At 43.7% G+C, this 22,242-nt stretch overlaps 1 protein-coding gene and 1 long non-coding RNA gene across 14 annotated transcripts in view; one reads left to right on the top strand and one right to left on the bottom strand.

Annotated features, from left to right (window-relative positions):
- The window catches only part of LOC134517284 (uncharacterized), an 81,973-nt gene that overhangs the window by 25,469 nt on the left and 34,262 nt on the right, over positions 1-22,242 (top strand). For 4 of the 13 annotated variants that reach the window (XR_010071590.1, XR_010071580.1, XR_010071587.1 and 1 more), the window contains exon 2: positions 22,096-22,177. The exons of the other annotated variants lie outside the window; for them this stretch is intronic. This is a non-coding gene — a long non-coding RNA (uncharacterized LOC134517284). The remainder of the gene's footprint in view (positions 1-22,095; positions 22,178-22,242) is intronic. 13 annotated transcript variants of the gene reach the window in all.
- Positions 383-8,287, bottom strand: LOC134517372 (protein NDNF-like). The gene is made up of 4 exons (XM_063338789.1): positions 7,997-8,287; positions 5,688-5,883; positions 3,573-3,706; positions 383-2,569 (listed from the first exon to the last, which is right to left on the bottom strand). Exons 2-4 carry the CDS (start codon positions 5,873-5,875, stop codon positions 1,218-1,220), a joined length of 1,674 nt encoding a protein of 557 aa, XP_063194859.1. The 5' UTR covers positions 5,876-5,883; positions 7,997-8,287; the 3' UTR covers positions 383-1,217.

Genomic DNA, 22,242 nt, shown 5'->3' with positions numbered 1-22,242 from the left:
TTATATCTTTGCTTAGTGTAATTGTAGCGGAAAAGGAGTTACAGCAGGCAAGGTTTCCCTGGCAACCTCTGGGCCAGTGAATCTATTGTATCTCTTTATATGTAAATTCCAGACCTGCCAATAGGTTATGTACAAACTATTTTCTGATGATAATTGAAACTGAGCGTAAGGGGTTTTTTTTATGAAGACTTTTAATTTTTTCAAGTTTTTTTTTATACTGTGTCTCGTCATCTAAAGAAGGTAATCAAGGAAACAAGACAACAAAAAAAAAGTGTTTGTCAGGATTTTTACTACAAATATTTTTCCCTCCATGGTATTTAATAGGAAAACCACATTTAATTTTTCCTAAAGCAATTCATTCATTGATATAGGCTGGGTTAAGGGTGTAAAGAGTGAGCATATTACACTCAGGAGTCACACAGTGATAGACATGGGCTTGATATCAGTGACTAGAGATAAAAACCTCCTTTCCACAGCAATGTTTCCTTACTTGCTGCTTTCCTCATTGGCTAGCAGCTCAGCGATGTATTTGTGTACTCCCCAGAAAAGCTGGATCCAGAGCCAGTTCCTGGCCTGAATTTTGTCTGTTTCTAACCAAGCACAGTTTCTCTATAGAAATAAAAGCCAAGTGAACATGCAGGTAATAAGGGAAGATGTATTTCAGCCTGCTTTACTCAAGGTGTGGAGCTTTACACCAGTTCCACTGCTTTTTTTTTTTTTTTAAATTTCCTTTTGTCTCCATTCCTGTTCAAGCAGTGGGGAGGTTCAGTTTCTCAAGAGCAGCTTTACTTGTGGGGTCTCTCAGTTCCTTGTCATCTGATGGAGTTACACAAAGTGGAAGACTCTCTGGGACTTTAAAATAATGATGTGTACTTCTTGAGAGGCATTTCCAATCACTGCGGTATTGGATTTCAGAAGCATTTTAGGTAACCAATCTCTTTCTCATGGGTGCTGTTGTGGGTGGTTTATTTCCACGTGCATGGATTTGTTTCACAAGTCTGTTTTTGATGTCTGAGTGAGGCAGCTGAGGGAAAAATTAGATGATAATGCAGGAGAGAAGATGCAAAAATAAGCATAACGATCTAGACAACTAGGATGTTTCCTCCATAATTTTTTTGTGAGTCGGCATATTTTAAATTGCACAGGCTATGGCATAGATTGGCATAGATTTTGGTAAGTCTTCCTTCACTCACTTCAAAACATTTCTTTAAAAACCTTCAACATCTTTTTCTGGTTTTCACAACTTTGCTGTGATATCTGACAGGGATGCCAGATGGCCCGAAGAGATAAACATCAAACAAGTAAAGTGTCCCTGCATCCAACCCTTTGATGGTCTCTGTGGTGACGGCTCGCTGGAGATTTATATCATAGAAATACTTGCACAGCACTTTCTCTGACTTGTGCCGGGATTCAGGTCCAGAGCACCTGTCCGCACTCCGCAGTTCCATCCAGACCTGATCTTCTTCAATCTTTTTCTTGTACACACAGTACTTGCTCTCCTCTTGCGTTCCTAGCCAGGCAATGGTGACAGAGTTGCAGGTCCTCAGCTTACTGAAGGACTTAATTTTTAAGCTCTCTGGAAGAAGAGGGAATAAGGGCTTGTGGAAATGGGGGGACACCTGTACTTTCACAGAAGAGTTAGTCTCTTCTGTGGACCTCAGCTGCACCAAATATGTGTCCAGCAGCTTTCCCTTCAGTGAGAAATACCTCAGCCCTGAGACGTTTTCTGATGCCACTGTTTTACCATTTTTTGTTATGTGAACCCGTACTTGGCCACGACACAACTGAAAGGTGAATTGTATTTTCTTGTGCCTTGCCTGGTACTGCAGACTGTAGAATTTCTGTTTTTTCCCATCCAGGACAACCTGAATCACTTTCCCATCTTTCAGCTCCATCACCTTAGGTTCAGGTTCTTCCAGGGTTCTTGCAAATGTGCCGGTGTAAGCAGCGCTGGCGTTTGTGAGGAGATTGACAACAAAAACATCAAAATAATACTGAGTGCTGGGACTGAGATTGGGCACTGTGTAAGTGTTCTTGGTACCCATGCATATCTGCCTGACTTCCCCACTGCTCACTCTGTTGATGATGCTCAATTCACTGTTGGACAATATCATCACCTGTTGCGGTTCAAGAAGGTACGGGGAGAGAGACAAAGCTAATGTAGGTGGCAGTTTCATTCCAGAGGATCTGATTGCTGTCTCAGCAGCACATAAGCTCTTATAGTTGTGCTTTTCATTCACTAGAAGACAGTACTGGATGTTTTCCCTATGTTGCAAGACAGAGGGACTATGTTTCCAGGTCAGAGTCACTGTTGTATGCCCAATGCCGATAACATCTATGCGTGGGTCCATTGGAAGCTCTGGATAGAGGTGCCCGGATGTTGTGTCAGTTGTTAAGTACACAGTAATGTGTGTGTCTCGCTCAGTGGATAAGAACTCTAGCATGTAAAGGGCAGAATGAGAAGACATACCCATGTAAGTCTCTACAGAATTTCCCTTGTAGTTAAAAATGGTGGACACCATGCTTGAAGCCTTCTGAGATTTTGAGACCTCTTGTGTATCATGATCGCCTGCAGGCAAAAAGCAGACTTGTAACTTTTGCTTTAACAGACGTGAAATAAAGCACATCACATACGTTTTATTGTTCATGTGTCAGGGAACATCCTATTTTCTTCCTGAAAACAATAACTATACCTAAAAATACTTTTTGCTACCGGCAATTTATTAAAATAAAATTTCAGTAGCTTTTATTTTAGCAGTGCAGTTGTGGAATTGTTTTCAAAAAGACTATAATTATAAAACCACAACTTGCAAAAGCTTGACTTGTATCGTGTCTGATGTCCCTACAATTTTCTTCTTCCAATGGCTGTCTCTTTGGGTACTTTACTTCAAGGAGACTCATACTTTCTGTGAAAGGACTTTTCTTTGGTTTAGTGTTGTGCCATTGTCTCCTCTGAAGAAGGAAAATTTATGACTTCAAAGGAACATTATTTGAACTCCTCAGTCAGGTGTACCTGCCTGACAGGTAAGAACTTGTTAATGGCAGCTTTCAGATTTTACTTTGAAAAATTAATTGAAAAAATCATGAAAGAGGATGGAATTTCCTCTTAGGCTAAAGGCAGCATAATGCCCACTGCCATGATAGATGGGTATTCCTAGAAAAATAGATGGCTAAATCTTCTCTGCATCCCTGTGGGGTGCAAAATGACTGGTTCAAGCGGCCAAAGCCACAGAAAAAAAGCTGAAGTAGCAGAGGGAAGTTTGGTCCAGTGCAAACAGCTTACGAAGCTCATCTGTGCTTGTGAAGCCCCCAAGACCCAGGTTGTTACCAAGTATTAACCTTAAATTTAGACTTTTTCCACATGTAATTCTTGATTTACTTGAGTTGACGGCAAAATCCCATGGGCCTCCATGTTTCACCCATGGAGACAGGGATGTACTTTTCAGCCAATGGCAATTTACAGGAGAGGGAAGCATGAGATGTTTAAGCTTGTGGGGAATTTCCTGTAACACAACTCCTGATGAATAACTTAGGCTTTCTTTGTCTCTGCTTAGGCAGACTGAAGGTCTTACCTCGTGCTGCTTTTCCAAGGAAACTTGCGGAAGCTTTGTGCACAAGTATGCTCCATTCGATGGGAACGTCACAGGGGGTCACTGTTATTGTGAAAGGTGCAAGGGCTCTGCCTTCCTCCAAAACAAAGTAGTACCTGTAAATGTGGATTTAAAAACAGAGGGGAAGCATGAGGAAATTCAAGTCTGCCTGAGACTCCTTGTAATCGGCCATTCTGATGTGGGTAGAAATGACTGCTGCCCTTTGAGGTGCATCAACACAAGGGGATGGTGAATATCTGAAAACTTCAGCTGTGAGAAGAATACATGCTGTGTTTTTTTTCTAATCTACAAATATTTACTGGAAATTTTATCCACTTACCAAGGGCAATATTTTTCCCACTGAATTTTAACATACTTCAGTTGAGTATCATATCTCAGTACTTACCTGTTTTTTTTTTTGCGTCGTGGGTGTGATTAAACTGACTGCCTTCTAGATAACCACCCATTGGCTAACTCTGGGGAATCTGGTACAGTTTTTCGCAGGATTTCCTGACTGGAGTTCAGTGAAAGCTCCTAGAGCCTGCCCTCCCTTGTCTGTGCTTGCACATCTAGGGCTTCCTGGTCTGACATGAAGTGGATATAACAGAATAGTTTTAGCCAGTCCTGAATGTTATCAGATGTCAACGGCAGTTTCATCCAGGCCAGTTCTAACTTGCCTTCATGACAGAGGTTGCGTTGTGTGAGCAGTACAAAGTGACATCAGCCTACTCAGTCAGATTTTGATTCCTGCTTTAAAAAGCCCAGCCTCCTGTCTCACTCCTTTGGTCTTCTGTTTATTTCTGTTGTTTTGGTGTATATGGACTACACACAGACACAGAAATGTTTGGACTTGGGTCACTCACTCTGCAGTTAAATGAAGGCAATTCAAGATATTTTTTTGTTCATTAGTGAAACAAGCCTAGTCATTATGGACATATCATGTCAGCCTAGAGGTCTGGCTTACTTTCAGGATATGGCTACTTGGGACAGAGTCAAGCTTCACTGGAAACAGTTACACATTCTTGAGTCTTTTACTTTTTAAGCCAGAACTTGTCATCTCTTGGTTTCCCCTTTGGGTGACTCTGGGGTTTGTAAGGTCCTTACCTGATCGTGCTAAACTGAAGGGGTTTTTGCTTCCTAATTGCGATCTTAATGTTATGCCACAAAAGCACAGCAAAACTCACTTTTCTCTGAGATTTTAATACCCATTTGCCTTTAACAAAGATAGCTCTTCATTTTGCTCTTGTGAGCATCGTCATATTGTATAACATGTGCCATGTTCCAGTTTCTTTCTGTGCAATGCATGTCAAGTCTGCACCATCTGGCTCACTCTCTGCCCCAGGACCACTCTGCTCGGGTGTCTGTCAAAATCTGCATGTGTTGGTCACTGCCCAAATATTAAAGCACTTGAAGTGCATCTCTTCCCAAACAAGCAGATCAGACCGTGCTCCCCAAGACGCAGTGCCAGTTGTAATATCTAGATCACCTACATATCTAGATATGGCAGAAGACTTTGTAGATATTTTGGAGAAGTGAAGAATCTGTGGGATTTCCACATGCGAAGCACTTTTGAGCTTAGCAAGCTTTAGTGCCATTCAACAAAAACACTTTTAGCATGCAGGACACTGGCAGAAGTTTTTCTGGTAAGATAAGAATGCTGTGCAGATATTCTATTGATTTTGGGGATAGTTAATTTGCTAGGTAAAATTCTTGTATTTTACGGTGAATGTAGGATGGCTGATGTGTCTCTGGTTCTGAAGCCAGGCTGTTCATGTGACATGACTGTTTGCTGTTGGAGCCCACCCGTTCTGTACCAGCTCTGCTGCTGCTCTGACAAACACCACACAGAAAGCTGCCTGAAATGCAGATGTGAATCTAAACTTCATCTCAGAGGGTGGTTCCAGATTATGGGCAATGTAATGACACTTGAGCCTGCAGCTTTTCTCCTGCCACAGCAACGGGGCATTTCTCTGGGAATTCAGTGGACGCTGGTAGAGCTCTGCAGGTGCAGAGCAATTCTTGGCTTGTACTGGTAGTGTGCAGCTACCAGTGCCATAGGCAGATATGAGAGAATAGGAGGGAGTGATGTGCTCTTACCTTCTAGGTATATCCTTCAGCAGGTGAACTGTAGTTTCCTTGCCATCAGCAAGTATCAGGGAGTGGTAGAAATTGAAGAGATCGGTCTTGAAGCTCTGTTGGGAACTGGTGGTGGGGTCTTTTATGGAATGACACAAGCAAGCCGCCATGAGAAGACGGAGAGGCAGGTAAAACCAGAACCAGGACATCTTCAACACTGCTAAGTGGGATGACAAAAGTTAATGGAAACTGCTGTCTTGGGGGAGAAAATAATCAGTGACCCCCTCTTTCTTTGCCTTTCCTGGTGTTTATCATAATCACAGCAAGCTAGGCATTCAAACAGTGCCAGTCTCCATTTTCCTAAATTGCTTAAAGTTCACAGGGAAATATTTCTCAGAGGATCTCTCTGCAAAGATTTAATGGCAGAAGCTGCTATGAAGTCTTTTATTATAGAAAAATATAGTCGATGTAGCACAAGTGCAATATCACAAGACAGTTATAATAAAAAACCCACAGCTTTTACTGCTGACAAAATGAGTGGAGAATTACATTTAAAATGTTTTTCCTAGTTTATGGTGTTCACTTGCTGAATTTCAGGGCTGGGTTATTTGTAACGGAACTGTCACTTTCAAACTCACAGGAGGTCACTATATCCCAAACACTGCTGCTGCTGCTCTGACAGGGACTATTTAGTTTTTATTTCATCCATCGTGACTGTAGGTAGTTTTAGAGAAGAGGATTGGAATAAGTTTTTCAGAGCAGTGTAAGGCACTGATGTAAAGTGGAGCATCCTGGATAAGAGTCCCTAAACTGACACTTAGGAGATTTTAAGGTCTTAATGTATCTCATTTGGAGAAAGGCTTCATTACTGTAGGGCAGTTGGATAAATCATTCTGAGATTTTTGTTTTGCCCATCCCTTTCACATCTGCATCACTTCCAGCCCATCTCAGCATTTGCCACTCACTGGAACTGTAACAGTTCTGTTGTATTCACTCTGATAAGAGGTTTTAAAAAATCACGTATGCCCCTTCCTTTTGCCACGGGGCTTTATTATCTGTGAATCTATGAAAGAAATGTACACAAACAGTCCTGAAAATCATCTCTGCAAATGCTGACATTGCACAGAGCTACACAGATAGGAGACTCCAGTTAGAACAAGAAATTTTGACAGTTTTGACACTATATGTGAGGTTATTGATTAGCCTTACAACTTTTATGTCTGCTGCGTCCAGTTTCAGAAAGAGAGGAAAGTGCAAAAGTGGGAAGCTCATAAAAGGGAGGAGAAAGAAGGGCATAGACCTTTAGTACAGGTGCCAGCTGTAGCTCAGGGATTTGGAAAGCAGAGGGAGCTCTGTGAGCAAGATCCCTTTTTTGAGGAAAAAGTAGCTTATTGCATCTTACAAGCAGCAAGGAGGAGAGATCCTAGTTAAATCTGATTATTGGCTAATGATAGAAGACAACATAAAAGACAAAGGCTCAATCCTTTAATTTTTACTCGTTTCTGAGGTCAGCCTTTTCCTCGTGGTGCTTGCAAATGTGCAGAACATCTTAAGCAGTCAAAATATCTACAATTCAGCAGACCTGCTGTCCATTACAATTAGAGTAATTTTATGAAAGGACCAGTTCGTTTATAAATCCATTTCAATCATGTACATTTAAACATAGTATTGAATACACATGGATTTTTATGTACAAAATTTGTTTTCATCTCTGATTCCCAAAGTAACGCACATCTTTAGAATGAGTGAGATTGTTATTGAAATTATCACTGCCAGGTCATCTGAATGTCCTACTTAACATCCTAATAAAGTTAGGATATTCTCTTCCTCATTGTAATATTTTTAGTACCTGGCTGAATGCTGCAAGAGTAAACAACTATCTGAACAAGTTGAAAGAACAGTTAGGATTATTACATCAATTCCACTTTTAATATTCTCATAACAGAGCTTTCCTTGTGACTCTGAGTCACTTATTTCCCACTTTGTTATTCTTGTAGTCTAACTATAGCTTACAGATTCAAAATATAACCACAAATATTTTGTTTTACCTTTGACAGTGGAATCTGAGTTGCTCTGCACTTCGGAGAGGATTAAAAAAAAAAAAAAGAAAAGTCTTTCTGCTGCTTAAATTACAGGATCTTGCAAACCACACTGATACCACGGCAGCTCAGCTTTTCTTGTCTAGGAAAACAAACAAACCAAGCAACCAACCAGCCCATAATCAGCTTATCCCAAAGAGAACATCATCCTAAAGGCTGATTTTACTCGATTACACAAACAGTATACTCTCAGACTCTTGCAAATATATTACACAAAAATACTCTGCTTACCTCTTGTGTTCCTGGCCAGATGCTCCCCAGACCACTCGCTTTCTTTGCCGGAAAAAGCATAAAATAAAACAACATAGACTTTTCAGATCTCTGTAGAGAGATGAAAATCAAAACTGTGCAACCAGTTTAACAGGACAGAACTGATTTTTCCATATGGCTCCTGAACAGACATAGTAACTAAAATGCTTGCAGTCTTTCAAGAGAAGAAGAAAAACCAGAGGGTTTGGGTATTTTCTTAAGTGGGGTGTTTTCAAAGGTTGTTTTAAACTTGCATAATTTTGAAACCTTCAAAGTCACGCTTGTTGCTCTTTCAGTTCTAGAGTTCCTTCTGGAGGGCTGGGAAGCACACTGGAGCGTGCCGCCTCCAGACAGCGGGACTTTATTCCTGCACAGAGCGTCAGCCAGACTGTTGGAGCAGCCTAATCCCATCGGTGGCTGGCCAGAGAGCAGGTCTTTGACAGAAATGCACAGTGAGGAGGAGGGGGTGAGATGGAGAGAGCAAACGCTGTTAACCCTTGTCAGCCCTTAATACAAGCCAGCCGGGGACACACAGATCTTCTCCAGAAAACTGGCTTTGCACAAGTAGCTTGATGGCCCTTCCATGGAGCACGTGATCTCCTTGCCCACAGCACCGCAGAAGTTTCAGGTGTACCGTGTTTCTGGTGTGTTTTTTATGGCCCAACAGGTGCCAACTGGCTCACAGAAGGGAAGACAGAAAAGCTGTAAGGGAGGGAATGCTCTGCGTTTTTTTTAAGCAGACTGGAATTAGCAATCCTTTGAAGACTGTCAGGAATCTACTGAATAGAGCTGAGCAGATTTCTTGGCTTGCGGAGGCTGTGTAAGAAAGAAACTCCGAAGTGTATGGGCCAGGGCGGGGGTGGTGTATTTCTGGTGTTGAATGTACTGTTGCTGAGGGAGCAGGCAGGAAAAGGGTGCATGGGAAATGGCTCACAGGGAGTGCAAACAATTGCTGCTGCAGTTGGGGCTACAAAGCAGTTGTAGCAAAGCCATGAGCCTGAAAAGGCCTGCTCCTGCTGAACAAGAGCAGGCAATGGCCAGGATTCATGTGTTGCTTGTACTTCTTGGCCTCTTGGCCTGAGATGTCAGGAAAGGAGCCCTGGGGTTGTCCCTGTGGGGATGGGTACTCAGCTTCTTCAAGCCTGCTCAGAAAGGTGACCCCAGAAACCTGCATGAGCTTCTAGGCAGGCTCTTTGCAGGGGGCAAAGACAGGGTATAGTAGGGAGGCTAGGTCACTTATTTATTTTAAAATAAAGTTTCTTGTTCAGTGTTTGAAGAGAGTGACTCGCAGTAACCCTTTGGCATTGTCCCCCTGGATTTCAAGATGTATTATTTAAGCCTCCCTAAGACTAAAGGTTTACTAAGAAGAGGGGCAGGTGAGGGAGAAATAAGAAGAGGCTTCAACAGATTCTGCATAGCTGATCCTTATGAAAATGTAAAGAAATTTGTAAATTGTAATTTGTAACTGGTAAAATGTAATTTGTTTATCAACTGAGATAACAGAAAGAAATATTTACAATGTGTTCACTCTTACTGCAGAGGATGGCAGGAATAATCATGGTGTTGTCCATCAAAGGTTTGCAAAAAATTTATTTGTGGAAAAATTTTGCTGAGCAACTGGGCTTTGAAAAAAGGGAGCCTTGATATGGGCGCTGTATGACCAGAGTATTGGCACTGTCGAGCTGGGAAATGACATTGCAAGATGTTAGTTAGAGAACTAGCAAAAGTAAGCTAAACAGCAAATAGGATTTTTCAGACAAATTGTCATTCTGGTGTGAAATCCAGAGTAGGTAATGTCTGGGTAACAGACATGGGAACTAATGAAACTCTAAGTACCTAGCCAGTAGTAAACCATTCCCCTAATGAGGGATAAGCATGAGAAAAAGGTGCTGCGAAGTCCAGTAAGTTCCCAGAGCAGGTCTGGAAGAGGGAAATGTAGGTCAGATGAGATGCATCAAAAAATGTGCACTGAAAACAGGCCACAAAAGACAAGATATTGGCCATAATATAAGTGTAGGGACTACAATGTGGTTTTGCTGAGATTTGGAGGGACTCATGGGCGGCAGTAAGCAGGGAGAATTGTAGGGAAGTAACCAGTGTTGTTAAGTAGTAAGATCTTTGAGCAGGGCTCAGAAGCAGACATCACTCGTGTCTGGTAAAATCCCTAGTCAATATGGATGCAGTAGACGTGTTTGTTATAGAAGGGATGGACTCACTGTCTCCTCCTGCATGAACTTCCCTGCTGCCATCAAGACAAGCCAATTCAGCTTCCAGGGAAGGCAACGGGAGTCTTTCCATTGGCTATCATTTTGGCTGTGTTAAGCCAAATGCTCAAAGGAGTGCTCTGTCTCCTGCTGCATAACATGAGCGAGGATGTCAGGTGAAAGAGGCTGACAAGATGGTTTAAGTATGGAAGTAGTCCAGTTCCTCTCCCGGCGATTTCTCACATACTTCCCACATGTGCGCGCTTACATGCTTTGCTGGAGCAGGATGCGTGTTAGTAGATTTAGAGGTTCACTGAAGCAGTATCAAAGGAAAAAATAGTATTCTCTGTGGAGAAAGCTGAGCTAAATTCATGACTCATATAGCTTGACTGAACTCAGTGGAGTTACAACAGGGATAAATCAAACTCTTGATTTGGCACAAAATTGATACAACAGACTTCTCACTAGAAAAACATAGTCTGTAGCGAGCAGGCTCTGCTGTGCCTCAGAGCTGAATCAGTGACTTCAGGAGGGCTGTTCAAGAGATCCTACTTTTGCCCCAATCCTACTGCCCATCGACACCTTTCACAAATGCAAGATGACCGCCTTTGGTATGGGAGACTTGATTTATACTCTGTTATGTAGTAGCTCTGCTAAAAAATGAGCAACACTAAAAACAAAGGAGCCCTGCTGAAATTGGAGCATGGACTCAGACCGTCAGGGATCTCACTTGAAGCTCTCAAAGATGCTTCAGATGTGTGTTTCCTGGAACTGCAGTCCCAGTTTCTGTATTCAGGTGAGGGATCCTGCAAGCTAAAGGGGTGTTCCACGGTCCTGACGGCACACTGTGCCACAGCACTCCCTGCCCACAGCATCTGGATGCTCTTTCACAACATCCCTTTCAAAAGAATGCTCGGAGAGCTTGGCAGCGTGTCCCACCCCACCCCACGCAGCACGCTGCTGATAACTGTGCAGCGCTGCTTTGTACTTGGCAGGGGGGATGCAAAAAAAACTGACTGCATGTATTTCTGATGAGGCAATTCCCCTGCCCTGGCAACTTACCTTTGAGATGGTCAGGTCACCTTCCTCAGGAAACGGTATCTGTGTGACGGGCCAAGAGAGCTCAAGTCCCTCCCGTTGGTATGATACATGGGAGAGGGGTCACAGGGCTGCCCAGTCTGCCCATCCGCTGCCCGGCTGTAACCCAGGCCGGTACCCGAACACAGACAACCTCCCTGCGCCCTCAGCCCTGCTCAGGGAGTTCTGTTTCATGAAACTCTGTAAGCACATTAAGAATGCATGGGGAAATAGAAATCTAATCTTTCAGTTATGAGACAAGTAATATTTTCCTTTTCTGTCTTTTACACACACGCACATGTATCTTCCGAACAACTGAGTGTTAGTCTTTGGCTCCCAGCTACCTACCTGCTTGCAAAATACCTTCTTAACTAATTAGCATTTATAAACTATGTTCATAGCCCTGAGTGGAAATAGCCATGATGTCTGACATTTTCTAATGTCTTCTATATCAGATCTGCGGGGGGAATTATAGCATCCGAATACATTTTGCATTTTCCATGGCTGCAAGTTACAATCTATTCCTCTTGGCAAAAGAATCTGACTTCTGCCTTGTCCTTATGGCTATGGAAAGGGGGTTGCAAAGTTCTGTAAAAATCCCCTCCCAAGTGGAGGGATTGTCATAATCGTTGCTTGACAGCTACTGGACCTACTGTGTCCTTGAGAAGTTAACATACTTCTGGTTAGTATTATTGCTCAAAAAATATCTTCTTAGACACACAGCTGGTCTCCAGAAAGAATCACACTTTCCTTTGAAGCTGTGAAAGACGAGCCTAAGCAAAAGTCTGGCACTTAAAGCCTACTGAGGGTACTGTAGCGGGGCAGCTGCTTCTACTTCTTCCAGGTTTTGTCAAATCCTGGCAATGCACAAGGACTCAAAGGACTGTCTGATAAGAAAAGCCCTAGTCTGTTCCTATTCACAGGCATTAATAAGCAGGAGAGACAGGGAATTGCTTATAAGTCAAAAGTAGACTTGGAATTTTCCTGCAGCGTGTACCCAGGTGAGAATATAGGAATAGGTTGTTTTGGAAACTGGTGGGTTGTCCTGGCAGTACATATTGGTTTTGTAGGATAAAAAGCCAGTGGCCTTCTATGTTTTGAATACATAACCCCCATTATGGCTTGTCTATGTTGAGAAGTTCTCCAGGGAATTATATAGTGATAACTGCTGAATCTACTAAAATTACACGTGAGTTTTTTTGCTTAGCAGTTTCTCTCCAGGATAAGATGCTGGCACCTTTACACTTGAAAATGATCTTTTTCTGATGCTGTTGAAACTAAAGATAGCCTTGAAGGGCCTTTTAGTAAGCAACGATCTAAAGATTATGGACACATGATGACCCCTCACTATTTTCATATTCCATATTTTTAAGGATGATTGTAATTAGTCAGGGGAGTCTGTCGAGAAACAATAGATGTGATGTAGGGGAGATCTCCTGTCCAAAGCTCTGGTCTCGTGGGCCGTGAGAAACTGCTTCTGAGGTTACTATATCCAACTTAATGGGAAAATGAGTTATTTTTATGACAGAATGTGTTCCTCCACAAGTGTAAATTCAGTGCAACAGAAAAATCTTCAAGTCCCCAGCCAGGAGTCGGTATTACACTAACAGCTTCTTTATGAATTAAAGAGGAAAACATATTGAAGGTCCTGAGCTGCTATTTTCTTTTCCTTTTCCTTTTCCCATACCCCTAGGCTTTCAGGATTTTAGGTTAAGTCTTGTTAAATAAGGCCTTGGAAAACACCTACGAAATTCCCTTAAAGCCATCAAAGCAGCGTAACAGTTTGGGCAGGTACAGAATAATCAGGTGAGGTTTTCAGCTTAGCTAAAAGCTGCTGGATATCTCAGTTGAGAAAGTCACAGGAAGGAAAGAAGTGGCGTTGTCTGTAATCAGTGCGCCATTTTAATAGGGTAATCCTATATTTTCTTTTTAGCTACAGTGTCGCTTGTTTTATATGCCAAAGGATTAAACTTGTATAAATAGAACTAATCCACACCGGTGGACAAAGAGCATCCAAGTGTTTCCTACAGCAGAGGTTCTCAAGTGTCGGTTTAACTCCTTGCAGTGATGAGGTAGAGATGGGCAGGGAATGTGGAGCAGCCGGACTCTTGCTCTTAAATTGCGCACGGGCCTGCCGAATTTCATCCATCTAGAGGGAGGTTCTCTGATCCTGCGCTACTCCATAAGGTTTTTAAAAACACCTTCAATTTGACCAACAGGCTTTTCATCTTATAGGTGCTGGTTTCAGTTACAGCATTTCACATCCCTCTTGGGCTTCTGGGAGCCCCCCTTCCTTTCCGTACCCAGGGGGAATTTGCAAACAACCGAAATTTCCACCTACAGCTCTGAACAATTTTTCAGAAGACTGTGATTATCGGTCCTGGCTTTGTTTGTCCCCATTGGCTGCAGCAGTTTGCTCCCAGGAGCTTTAAACTATAAGCTGCCTTTCAGTCTGCATTAATTTTCCTGTTGGGACCTGCTCGGTGGTGGCCGGCAGAGGAGGAGTTAACCACTGTCCTCTTTTCTGCCTTTGCTGGCTGGAGTCACTGGCATCCCATCTGGTCCAGGCTGTCCGTAGCTCTTCCCAGCGTTCTCTGGGGAAGGCACTACAATACCCAGGAATTTTAACAATCCTAAACAGATTGGGGGCCACATATGGAGCAAAATGATTAGATTATAAGAAATCCAATCACATTTGCTGCCCCAGCCTTATATTTTTAAGCATTTGGGATCAGGCTTTCTGCTCAATTACAAATATTTTACATGCAGCAGAGATAAAGTTATTATGTCCGTCTCTCCATCTTGTCCCCAGAGGAATAGTATCCATTTTAATGTTTGATTGTAGGAATTTAATGAATAAGTTAACATTACATCTAATAAAATCTGCCACTTTTGTCATAAATCGTCACAGTGACTTGCTGTTCGTGATAGTCAGAGTTAGACTGTATAGAGAAAGGAAGATAAAACATACTCATACATATGTATACAGAAAGGGAAAAGTAAGCTCCGTGCTTTGTTTATTCTGCTTTGTTTACTCTAATGTGGTGGGGTTTTTCTGTTCAATTGAGAAGAGCTGGATATTTCATGAGAGCTTAACAATAAGAGTTTGTGTGAAACAATTCTTCTTGCAAAAATTCTTTATTGAGCAAATCCTTCTAAATGTTAAGCATAAGTATAAAAATTAACAGAAAATCATGGAGTTCGTCCTACAGCCATCTCACCCTGCATCTCTTGATGTCACCCTCCCTTGTGATACAGAACATCCCATGCTGTGATGCCCTAGCAGCCGTGAAATCCTATGTCCTCCTCCAGCACCCCTGGCCGGGCACAGACCAGTGAGCAGCAATTTGTTTTGATAGAGAGTTCTTGTGTAGGAATGAACGTCTTTGGTTTTGAATAGGCTTCACAGGCATTTATTTGGGTGTTGAGCAAAGTCCCCAGAGATGGTAGAAGAGAATGGAGGTAGGCAGGGGCACGTCTTCAACTGCATGGAAAATGGCCTTCACACCCACATGGGCACCTCCAGACCCATCTGTTGCCTGTTCTCTGCATTCCTTTGTCGTGGTCCTTCACGAGTCCAACACCCAGAGCGCTGTGCCTGCCCCAGTCTGTTCCTCAGCCTACCTGTCTCCTGCTGCCCTCTGATTGTCTTCTCCTCCTCTCTGATCTTTACATGGGATGGGTAAATGCGCACACCGGTGGGCAGGAATACAGGTCCTTGCAAAGTTGCAGAGAGCCTTGCGAAATGACCAACACAGTTTTTTATCCCGAGGTAAGGCCAAGAGGTCACAAAATAGTGAAAGAGTCCCTCAGGGAATCCCTTTAGCACAAATACAGAGCTAGCTCGTTTTCCTTCCCACCGGACAAAAGTTTTGCCTGGGGTGAATTTCCCACTTAGAAAATTTGCTTATAAAAATTGTCTTGCTAATTCTTCTCCTGATGTCTTGGCTAAGATGTTAAGTCCTCAAGCACCCCCTGAAGGAAGCAGTCTGCCGGGCTGCTGAAAGCAGGGATTGCTGTATTAGGACAGCCTAATAACCAGAGTCCTTTATCTTGTCTCCGGCCCTGGTCTGCAGCAGGAATCTTAGCAGGAGGTGGAAAACCTTTGCTGTAGCATAGTAGCACACCTAAGACCGGTGATTAACAGCAGTGGCGGGAGCCAACTAATGCTTCAGGGTCTGTAGGAAAATCGCACTGTTGATTTTTTTTTTTTTTTTTTAAAAAAACATGACTGCTCTAAATTTACAAGCTATTTTATAGACTCATTAATTTTTCACGGGGGAAGGATAAATGAGCGTCTGGAGAGGAGCTCAGAATATGGGCTATTTACACTTAATTTATAAATTATGAACTTGAAAGCTGACGCTTTATGGTGCTTGGTATCATTTCATAATGAAATGGAATGAATCTCTCTCTGCCTCTACACAGGATCTGACGTAACATTAACATCTACGCACCCAGGCAGCTTCTACCAGCAGTGACTGAGCACTGCTCAGCCCTTGGGTGGAAGAGCAGTTTCCTTTGCAATACTCTCAGCTCATTTTCCTTGTGGCGGATGTTTGGACCCCACATTCTGCAAATTACAGGCTATCCATTGGAGTCCTGGCGTGGTCTGGGGTAGAAACTGTGACTCCGTCCTGACTCCAGAACCATGTGGCTTCATCTCTTTCCCCAAGGAAAAACTCCACCAAATCACCCCATGAGGCTTCTGCAGCACAAGGGGGAACTGAGGAAAGCCGACAGCTTCAATGGCACGTTCATTCTGGAGAATATCTGGGGCAGGGATGGGAGATATCGCCCTTTCTGTGCTTCTGCTGTTTTCAAGTGACCCCTAGTCTCCATGGGCAAGTTCCTGGACACATGGACGAGCCCCTGGAGAGCCCTGTGACAAGAGAAGCAGTGATGGCACTGCATAGACAGGACCGCAGACGATTTGGGGGAATTCCACCCTTTACATGATGCTTACTGGGACTGGGTTTGCACTGAATCAGAGGCAAATGTGTGCAAAGAAAGAGCAGCCACAAGCTCACATGGTACTAATTCAGTATTCTTCCTTCGCTGACACAGCTACTTATGTGTTAGACTTGGGCTGTGTTAAAATACTCTTTCTGACATTAGATTAGCTCTGGTGTTGTCCAGCTTTTCAGATTTATTCCTGACATTGGCCTCGTTTATTTTACCGCTTGGCCAGTGGCCATTTCTTACTAAGTCTTGTCTGTAGATTTCAGCACGAAATGAAATTTCACCACGAAATGAAATTTCACCACCTTGTTAGCACTCCCTGTCACTGCAGAGCTTTCCAGGGAGCTGCTCAGAGTAGGACTGCTTCAGCACAGAGTGCTCTGAGAAGCCTGTCCCATAAGTGGCGTCCCGCACTGCCAGCCCCGCTCGCTGGCAGCCCCTCCGCTTCTTCCTTCCATGTCCAATCTTCTTTTGGAAGTTCTGGTAAAGTAACAACAAACCATTTCAGGCTGAGGTTGCCTCAAAGGTCTGAAGAACAGGTTGTCAAAGAGGAGTTGATCATCAGAAACCATTGAGCTTTCCTTCTCTATCTGTGAGCTTTGGTGAATTTAATGTAATGCCTTGTTCTTTCCCTACATGAAATAGTTCTTGGCGTGGGTCAAACTTGATTTTAATTTTTGTCTGTCTAATATTAGGACTGATATTAAGTTACCTAACATTGTCGTGTTGCCAGAGCCTTGGCATCTCTAAGTTCATCTGTATTGCATGCCAATTTACATTTTTTCCTACTTCCCTTAAGCGATTATTAGAAATCGCTTGTTGCTGGATTTCACTAGCCATAAAACAGGTTATCCATCAGCACGGTCTACTTTGTGCAATAGGAAGCAAAACATTTGGTTTTGACATTCCCTGCCCTGACCCCGTCATGCGGAGGGCTGCTCATGTTTGGGTGCTCTCTGTCCCCCAGGCTGCTGAGAACTCCTTTTTCTGGCTGTTGTTTTACACACAACTCGGAGAGTGAGAGGGCAGCTGGGGGCCGTGTCTGACACTTCCACATAGGAAAAAACACATTTCATTGCTCTGAAGAGGCGGGATTGGGACTGGGCCAAGGGCGGGACATTCCTGTCACAGGAGGGGCCACCCTAGAAGGAAGCCGCAGTGCAAGTCAGCTGTAGGAGCAAAGCATCATTTCAAGCTACAGTGGGACACAGGGTAAATAACAGGCAACCGTTGAATTTGTGGAAGCAAAAAGGAGCAGAGCTTCAGGAGATGTTTAATTCTCCCAGCAGACACAGCATTTGGAGGAGTCATAAGGCAGGGTCAGGAAATGTCTCTTCCCGAGACCTATTCCCTGCTTTTCTTCAAATTCAATTAGGGGCAGAGCAGTAAGGATGCTGCTCCAGATGGCAGTGGCAGCGCGGGAGCAGTACCTGCTCCCTGCGGTATGGAGAGGAGCGAGGAGCTGTCGTCTGAGGAACAAAGGGACTGAGCTGGTGAACAGAGAGCCAGGAGGTCAGGCAGAGGAGGGAGTGGGAACAGCCACACCGTTTTAGCTCCAGGTCATTGCCTCTAAAGGCTGGGCACTGGTGGGTGGGGAGAGCTGCTCTTCTACTGCCGTTTTTACAATGCAGGTTTATCAGATTTTCTTGTCTGGAGCAACATGTGTGAACGTGTGATCTGTTTTATAAGTTTCCACAACCTGGCACTACATAGTCCAAAGAATAAAACCATGTACCCCCTCACCTGGCTCCTGGGGTGAGTTTGTCTGACATAGGGTACCCCAGGTTTATATTTCTGATTTAGGCTAATAAGTCCCCTTTTCACAAGGGAATAGGGGAAGAATCAAAGAAGTGGAACTTTTAACGAAGAACAAGCAACTCCTGGGAAACCAAATGTTGAAAAATATCTACTCTGGGAGAATACCTTTCTAAGCAAAACTGCTCCCAGCACTATTGTCAGGAAAGCTACAGTCAATTCCTAAAGGAATTAATCTCTTCGTAATCGCCTCTGATGAGCGTCTTTATCATACTAGCTGAGTGATTGCACCGCTGTCAGCAGGGGACTTCTGTTAATTGACTAAGATTGTTTTTTCACTGCAGTATGCACCTGACTTATCCAATGGAGGGAAAAAATCTGATAAAGCCTCTTGGCTCAGAGAAAGATGCTAAAAGAGAGTTGGGGGAGAAAAGTGGGGAAAGAAAGCAGATTTTCTCAAAGGATCTACTCAGAAATACAAAGAAGGTTGTCAGAAAAATGCATTCGAAGGAATAATGTCTCTCTGCCATCATATTTCAACTACAAGACCACAAGGAAATGAAATTCACCTTCACACTCCAACATGCCAATCTGATCCAGCCATAGAAGGAAACTAAACTAGGGAATGCGCATTGCATTCATATGAAGATGTGAAATTTAGCAGGGAACTAAGGAAAGTCAGCGGTCTAAACGGTCAAGACAAATGAGACGTTGTTTGGGCCAAGTTGGCTTTGTTCCTGGGTTCCAGAAGCCCACACATGAGCTCTCTGAACTTGAGAGCAGGTGATTAAGTTAGCTCCGTTGTGGTCTTATGAACAAGCCAACAAAGTCTTTTCAAAGTTTTGTTGGTTCTTTTTTAATATAAATGTCACACCTTTACAGAGCGAACCCTTTTTTCCTTTCTTCACAACAACAGTAAAAGTGCTTGAGGGCCTCAATCTGCAAGCGCTACTCATGAATTATTACCAAGGCTTCTCCTGCCAGTGAAGTTATGCACAGGGGTGAGCGGTTACGAAGCTGAGCCTTTGGCCCAGAGAACCCATTCTGGCTTAGAAAGGTGCTAAGAATGTGCTTGTAATTGCACAGTTAAAAAAGCCAATTAAAAAATGATTAATGCCACAAACAGCACAGCTTAACCAGAGGCGAGCCCCTCATCTTTGAGATAGAAACCCCCCACAATTTCGTCATCTCTATATGGCTGCTTAATGCACAAAGAGGCTGACAAATCTGGCAGTCTGACCACATATTTTCCACTTATTAAAATGAAATGTGTGTAACCATTTCTCGAAGCTGCTTCGAGAGTATCTACCTATTAACTTTCCCCATAAGAGGTTTCCCTGAGATTTTCCACTTCTCAAAAAACCCTCTTCCACGTTGGCAGCTCCCGCAGAAGGATCTGTGACTGCAGCTACCTTCATTACTTGGAAAGCCTGAGGGATGTAAGTCCACACCGCGCACCACAGTGCAGTGGAGGGGTGCCAGGCCCGTATGCTGGGTGACCACCAGCAAACGTCTCACAGCATCGTGCTGCTCCAGGTGGCCCCACACCAGAGGAACAGGCTGAGCATTTCCACAGAGGCTGAGCTTGACCCTGGGGAGCGGCTTTTTTCTTGGCCAGAGATGCCCAAAAGCTACGTGGAGAGAGCACAGGTGCAGATTATATTAATGCTCAGAGAAAGAGATTGCTATGATACCTTGGTGAAAAACCTGCTCCCTCTGAGCTTCCCCACTGTAAACCATGCTGCAAAGAGGGTTTTGGTGGCAGAGAGTGGCTCAGTAGTCTTAACTTACCTCCCTGACAGCCCCTGCCAGCTAATGGCCTGCACTCTGGTGACATGTCCACGCTCCTTCCAGCTAAACAGGGAGGAAAAAGAGTGGAAGCTGGTAGGAAACAGCATCAGAAGCTGCTCTTCCCTTGTAGGATAGGTTGAATGTCAAGTGTTGTTCACAAAATATGCTAAGAGCCTTCTCTGAAAGTAGGGGATAAAACTCTTCTTCCTCCTGGATGGACTCTGTAAATTACAGTCACCAACTCCGGCCAAGCTGCTGCGGATCCCGGGCTCAGCTCTTGTCGGGGTCTTTAGCTGGTGTAGTCCAAGTACTCATGAGGGATGTGCCCCCTTTTTATTACACAAGCAACAATATATATCAGCATTTAAATATGCAGATGCAAAGGCTTCAAACTGTGCATGCTTTGAAGGTCCTCTTTATAGAAGTCCTCTGTCTAATTAAAATCAGTTTTGGCTTTTTTTTGCTGATGGTGTTTTATTTGGTAAAAAGAGAAGAAGCCTACTTTCTCCTAAATGCCCTCACCAGGCTTTTGCTTTCATGGGCAACTGGCTGTGAAAACTGGGATGGCATAATATTAGCTGGTCAAAACAGAGGAAGACAAGTCACATCTGGCACTATCTGTCTGGGTTACATTTCCTTTGAGCCCTATATCTTCCACTTCCACTTTCCTATTCTCTCTCTGTGTTCCCACCCCAATTAATTTCGTTTCATGCCCATCACTGGGAGACTTTGCACTGAGCTGCGAATGCCACGGGAACACACAACCTCGGTCAGTCCTGACCGTGACACCCTGCAATGCCATTTGTGAAGATGACACTTCCCTGTGAAGAACATTTAGTGCAGTACTGGGGTTTCCAATTTTCTCCCTGTTTCTGTCTCCATTATTAACTCTGTCATTCTGGGCAGGTGTGTGTCTTTGGGCTGCTCTTTCCATTGAGCGTGAAATACGAGACTTTTGCCTTCTTACTAAACCCAGCGTCAGGAAGATTAAAGAAAGTTTGAGAAACGTTTGCAAACCCTGTAAAAAACATGAACTTTTCTAGGTGCCAGAAATTAAAAGCGGCTAAATAACCATCTGGAAATAATAGCAATAGTTTCACAGCAACATAAAAGCATTGCTTATAATATTCGTAGCATGGCTGAAGCTGCTTATATTTTCCCTATATTAAAATACCAATTTATGAACCGTATGTAGAGAAGTTAGGCTGCAATTTGACAGGTCATGCTGTCCCTGAAAATTTTGCCATCAAACATATCTTAAAAAGCCGATTGATGACTCCTGTGTGGCGACATTACCTCTATTTCTGTCTGTCAGTAAGGGACAGCAGGCACCTGCGAGAGATGCTATATGTGCTTCTTAATTGTATGACAATGTATATAGTTTCTGCAGCACAGATTAGGCCTCTGTCTTTGACCTTCAGCGTCCTGAGACAGCATGTTTCCCTACTGCTTTTGGCAGGAGGTGTGACAGTCAGACTCGGCTTTAATACTTTACATCAGCCCCTGATGGGATTTTAAGACAGACAGGCAATGATGAGGGCTTGACTGACAAGCCTTGGATGTAACACTCTGGCCCGAAGCAAGGAGAATTATTTTTGGGGAAAAGGCCCAAGCTCTGGGTGCTCTGTGGGGTGAGCCCACATCTATGATCCTCCATATTTTACCGCAGAGTCTGTCTTTGTCTTTAACACGCACTTAAAGAACTGTAACAGTAGGTAAGGACTATGATCAGATCTATCCACTATGTCAGCTTGAACTAATTTTTTGATTTTAGATGCAAAACCACTCTGCGACACACACATTTCTTCAGCGACAACCCTTTTGCTTCTCCCGTGGCAATGGAGAGAGCCATTCCCAGCCCTGGGGTGTGAACCCTTCCAGCAGGGTTATTTGCACCTGGGCCCTCCTCTGAGCTGCCAGCACAGCTCTACAAGCATTTTCTGTGTGGGGGAGTGGGACAGACAGGGTAGTGATGGGAATACGAGCGGTGGGGGGCAATGTCAGATGTGACACTGATCTCAAGCAGGTATCGCACCAGAGGTGGAGGCACTCCTTGTGGGGAGAACCCCCTGTGAGACAGAGAGAGGCAGCCGGAGGGAAACTCTTTCTAGGTGGGAAATCTCTTTAAACTTCAAGCAGCTCTTTAAACTGAAATAGAAGAGAAGAGCATATAGGCTTTTTAGACATTAGCAGTACTACATGGTGACAAATTTGGTACTTGCTCCTCTAGCCTGTCATTCAAAAGACTTTAGCCTAGATTCTTGCCTCACCCGCTGTGTCTTGGTATTTTAGGAAGAAGAGATTCCCTCCTTGCAGAGCTGCCACTACAGGACAAAATACCAGGCAGCATGACTCTTGTGCCTCTCTGTTACAGGTATGAGGAAAGAGGGAACCTTTGTAAATGGCAATTTAATTTGTAATATGTGATCTACCCATCTG

This window comes from Chroicocephalus ridibundus, chromosome 6 (assembly GCF_963924245.1).
Source record: "Chroicocephalus ridibundus chromosome 6, bChrRid1.1, whole genome shotgun sequence".
NCBI lineage: Eukaryota > Metazoa > Chordata > Aves > Charadriiformes > Laridae > Chroicocephalus > Chroicocephalus ridibundus.
The sequence above is the reverse complement of the archived record's forward strand: the minus strand, read 5'-3'. Positions and strand labels throughout refer to the sequence as shown.

Bases quoted from the DNA above. Each gene is read 5' to 3' on its own strand.
- LOC134517372 (XM_063338789.1), bottom strand. From the start codon at position 5,875: ATGTCCTGGTTCTGGTTTTACCTGCCTCTCCGTCTTCTCATGGCGGCT. The intron at 3,707-5,687 runs GTAAGAGCACAT...CCACATTTACAG, and splicing joins CTGAAGGATATACCTAGAAG to GTACTACTTTGTTTTGGAGG. The intron at 2,570-3,572 runs GTAAGACCTTCA...TTTTGCCTGCAG, and splicing joins CCTTGGAAAAGCAGCACGAG to GCGATCATGATACACAAGAG.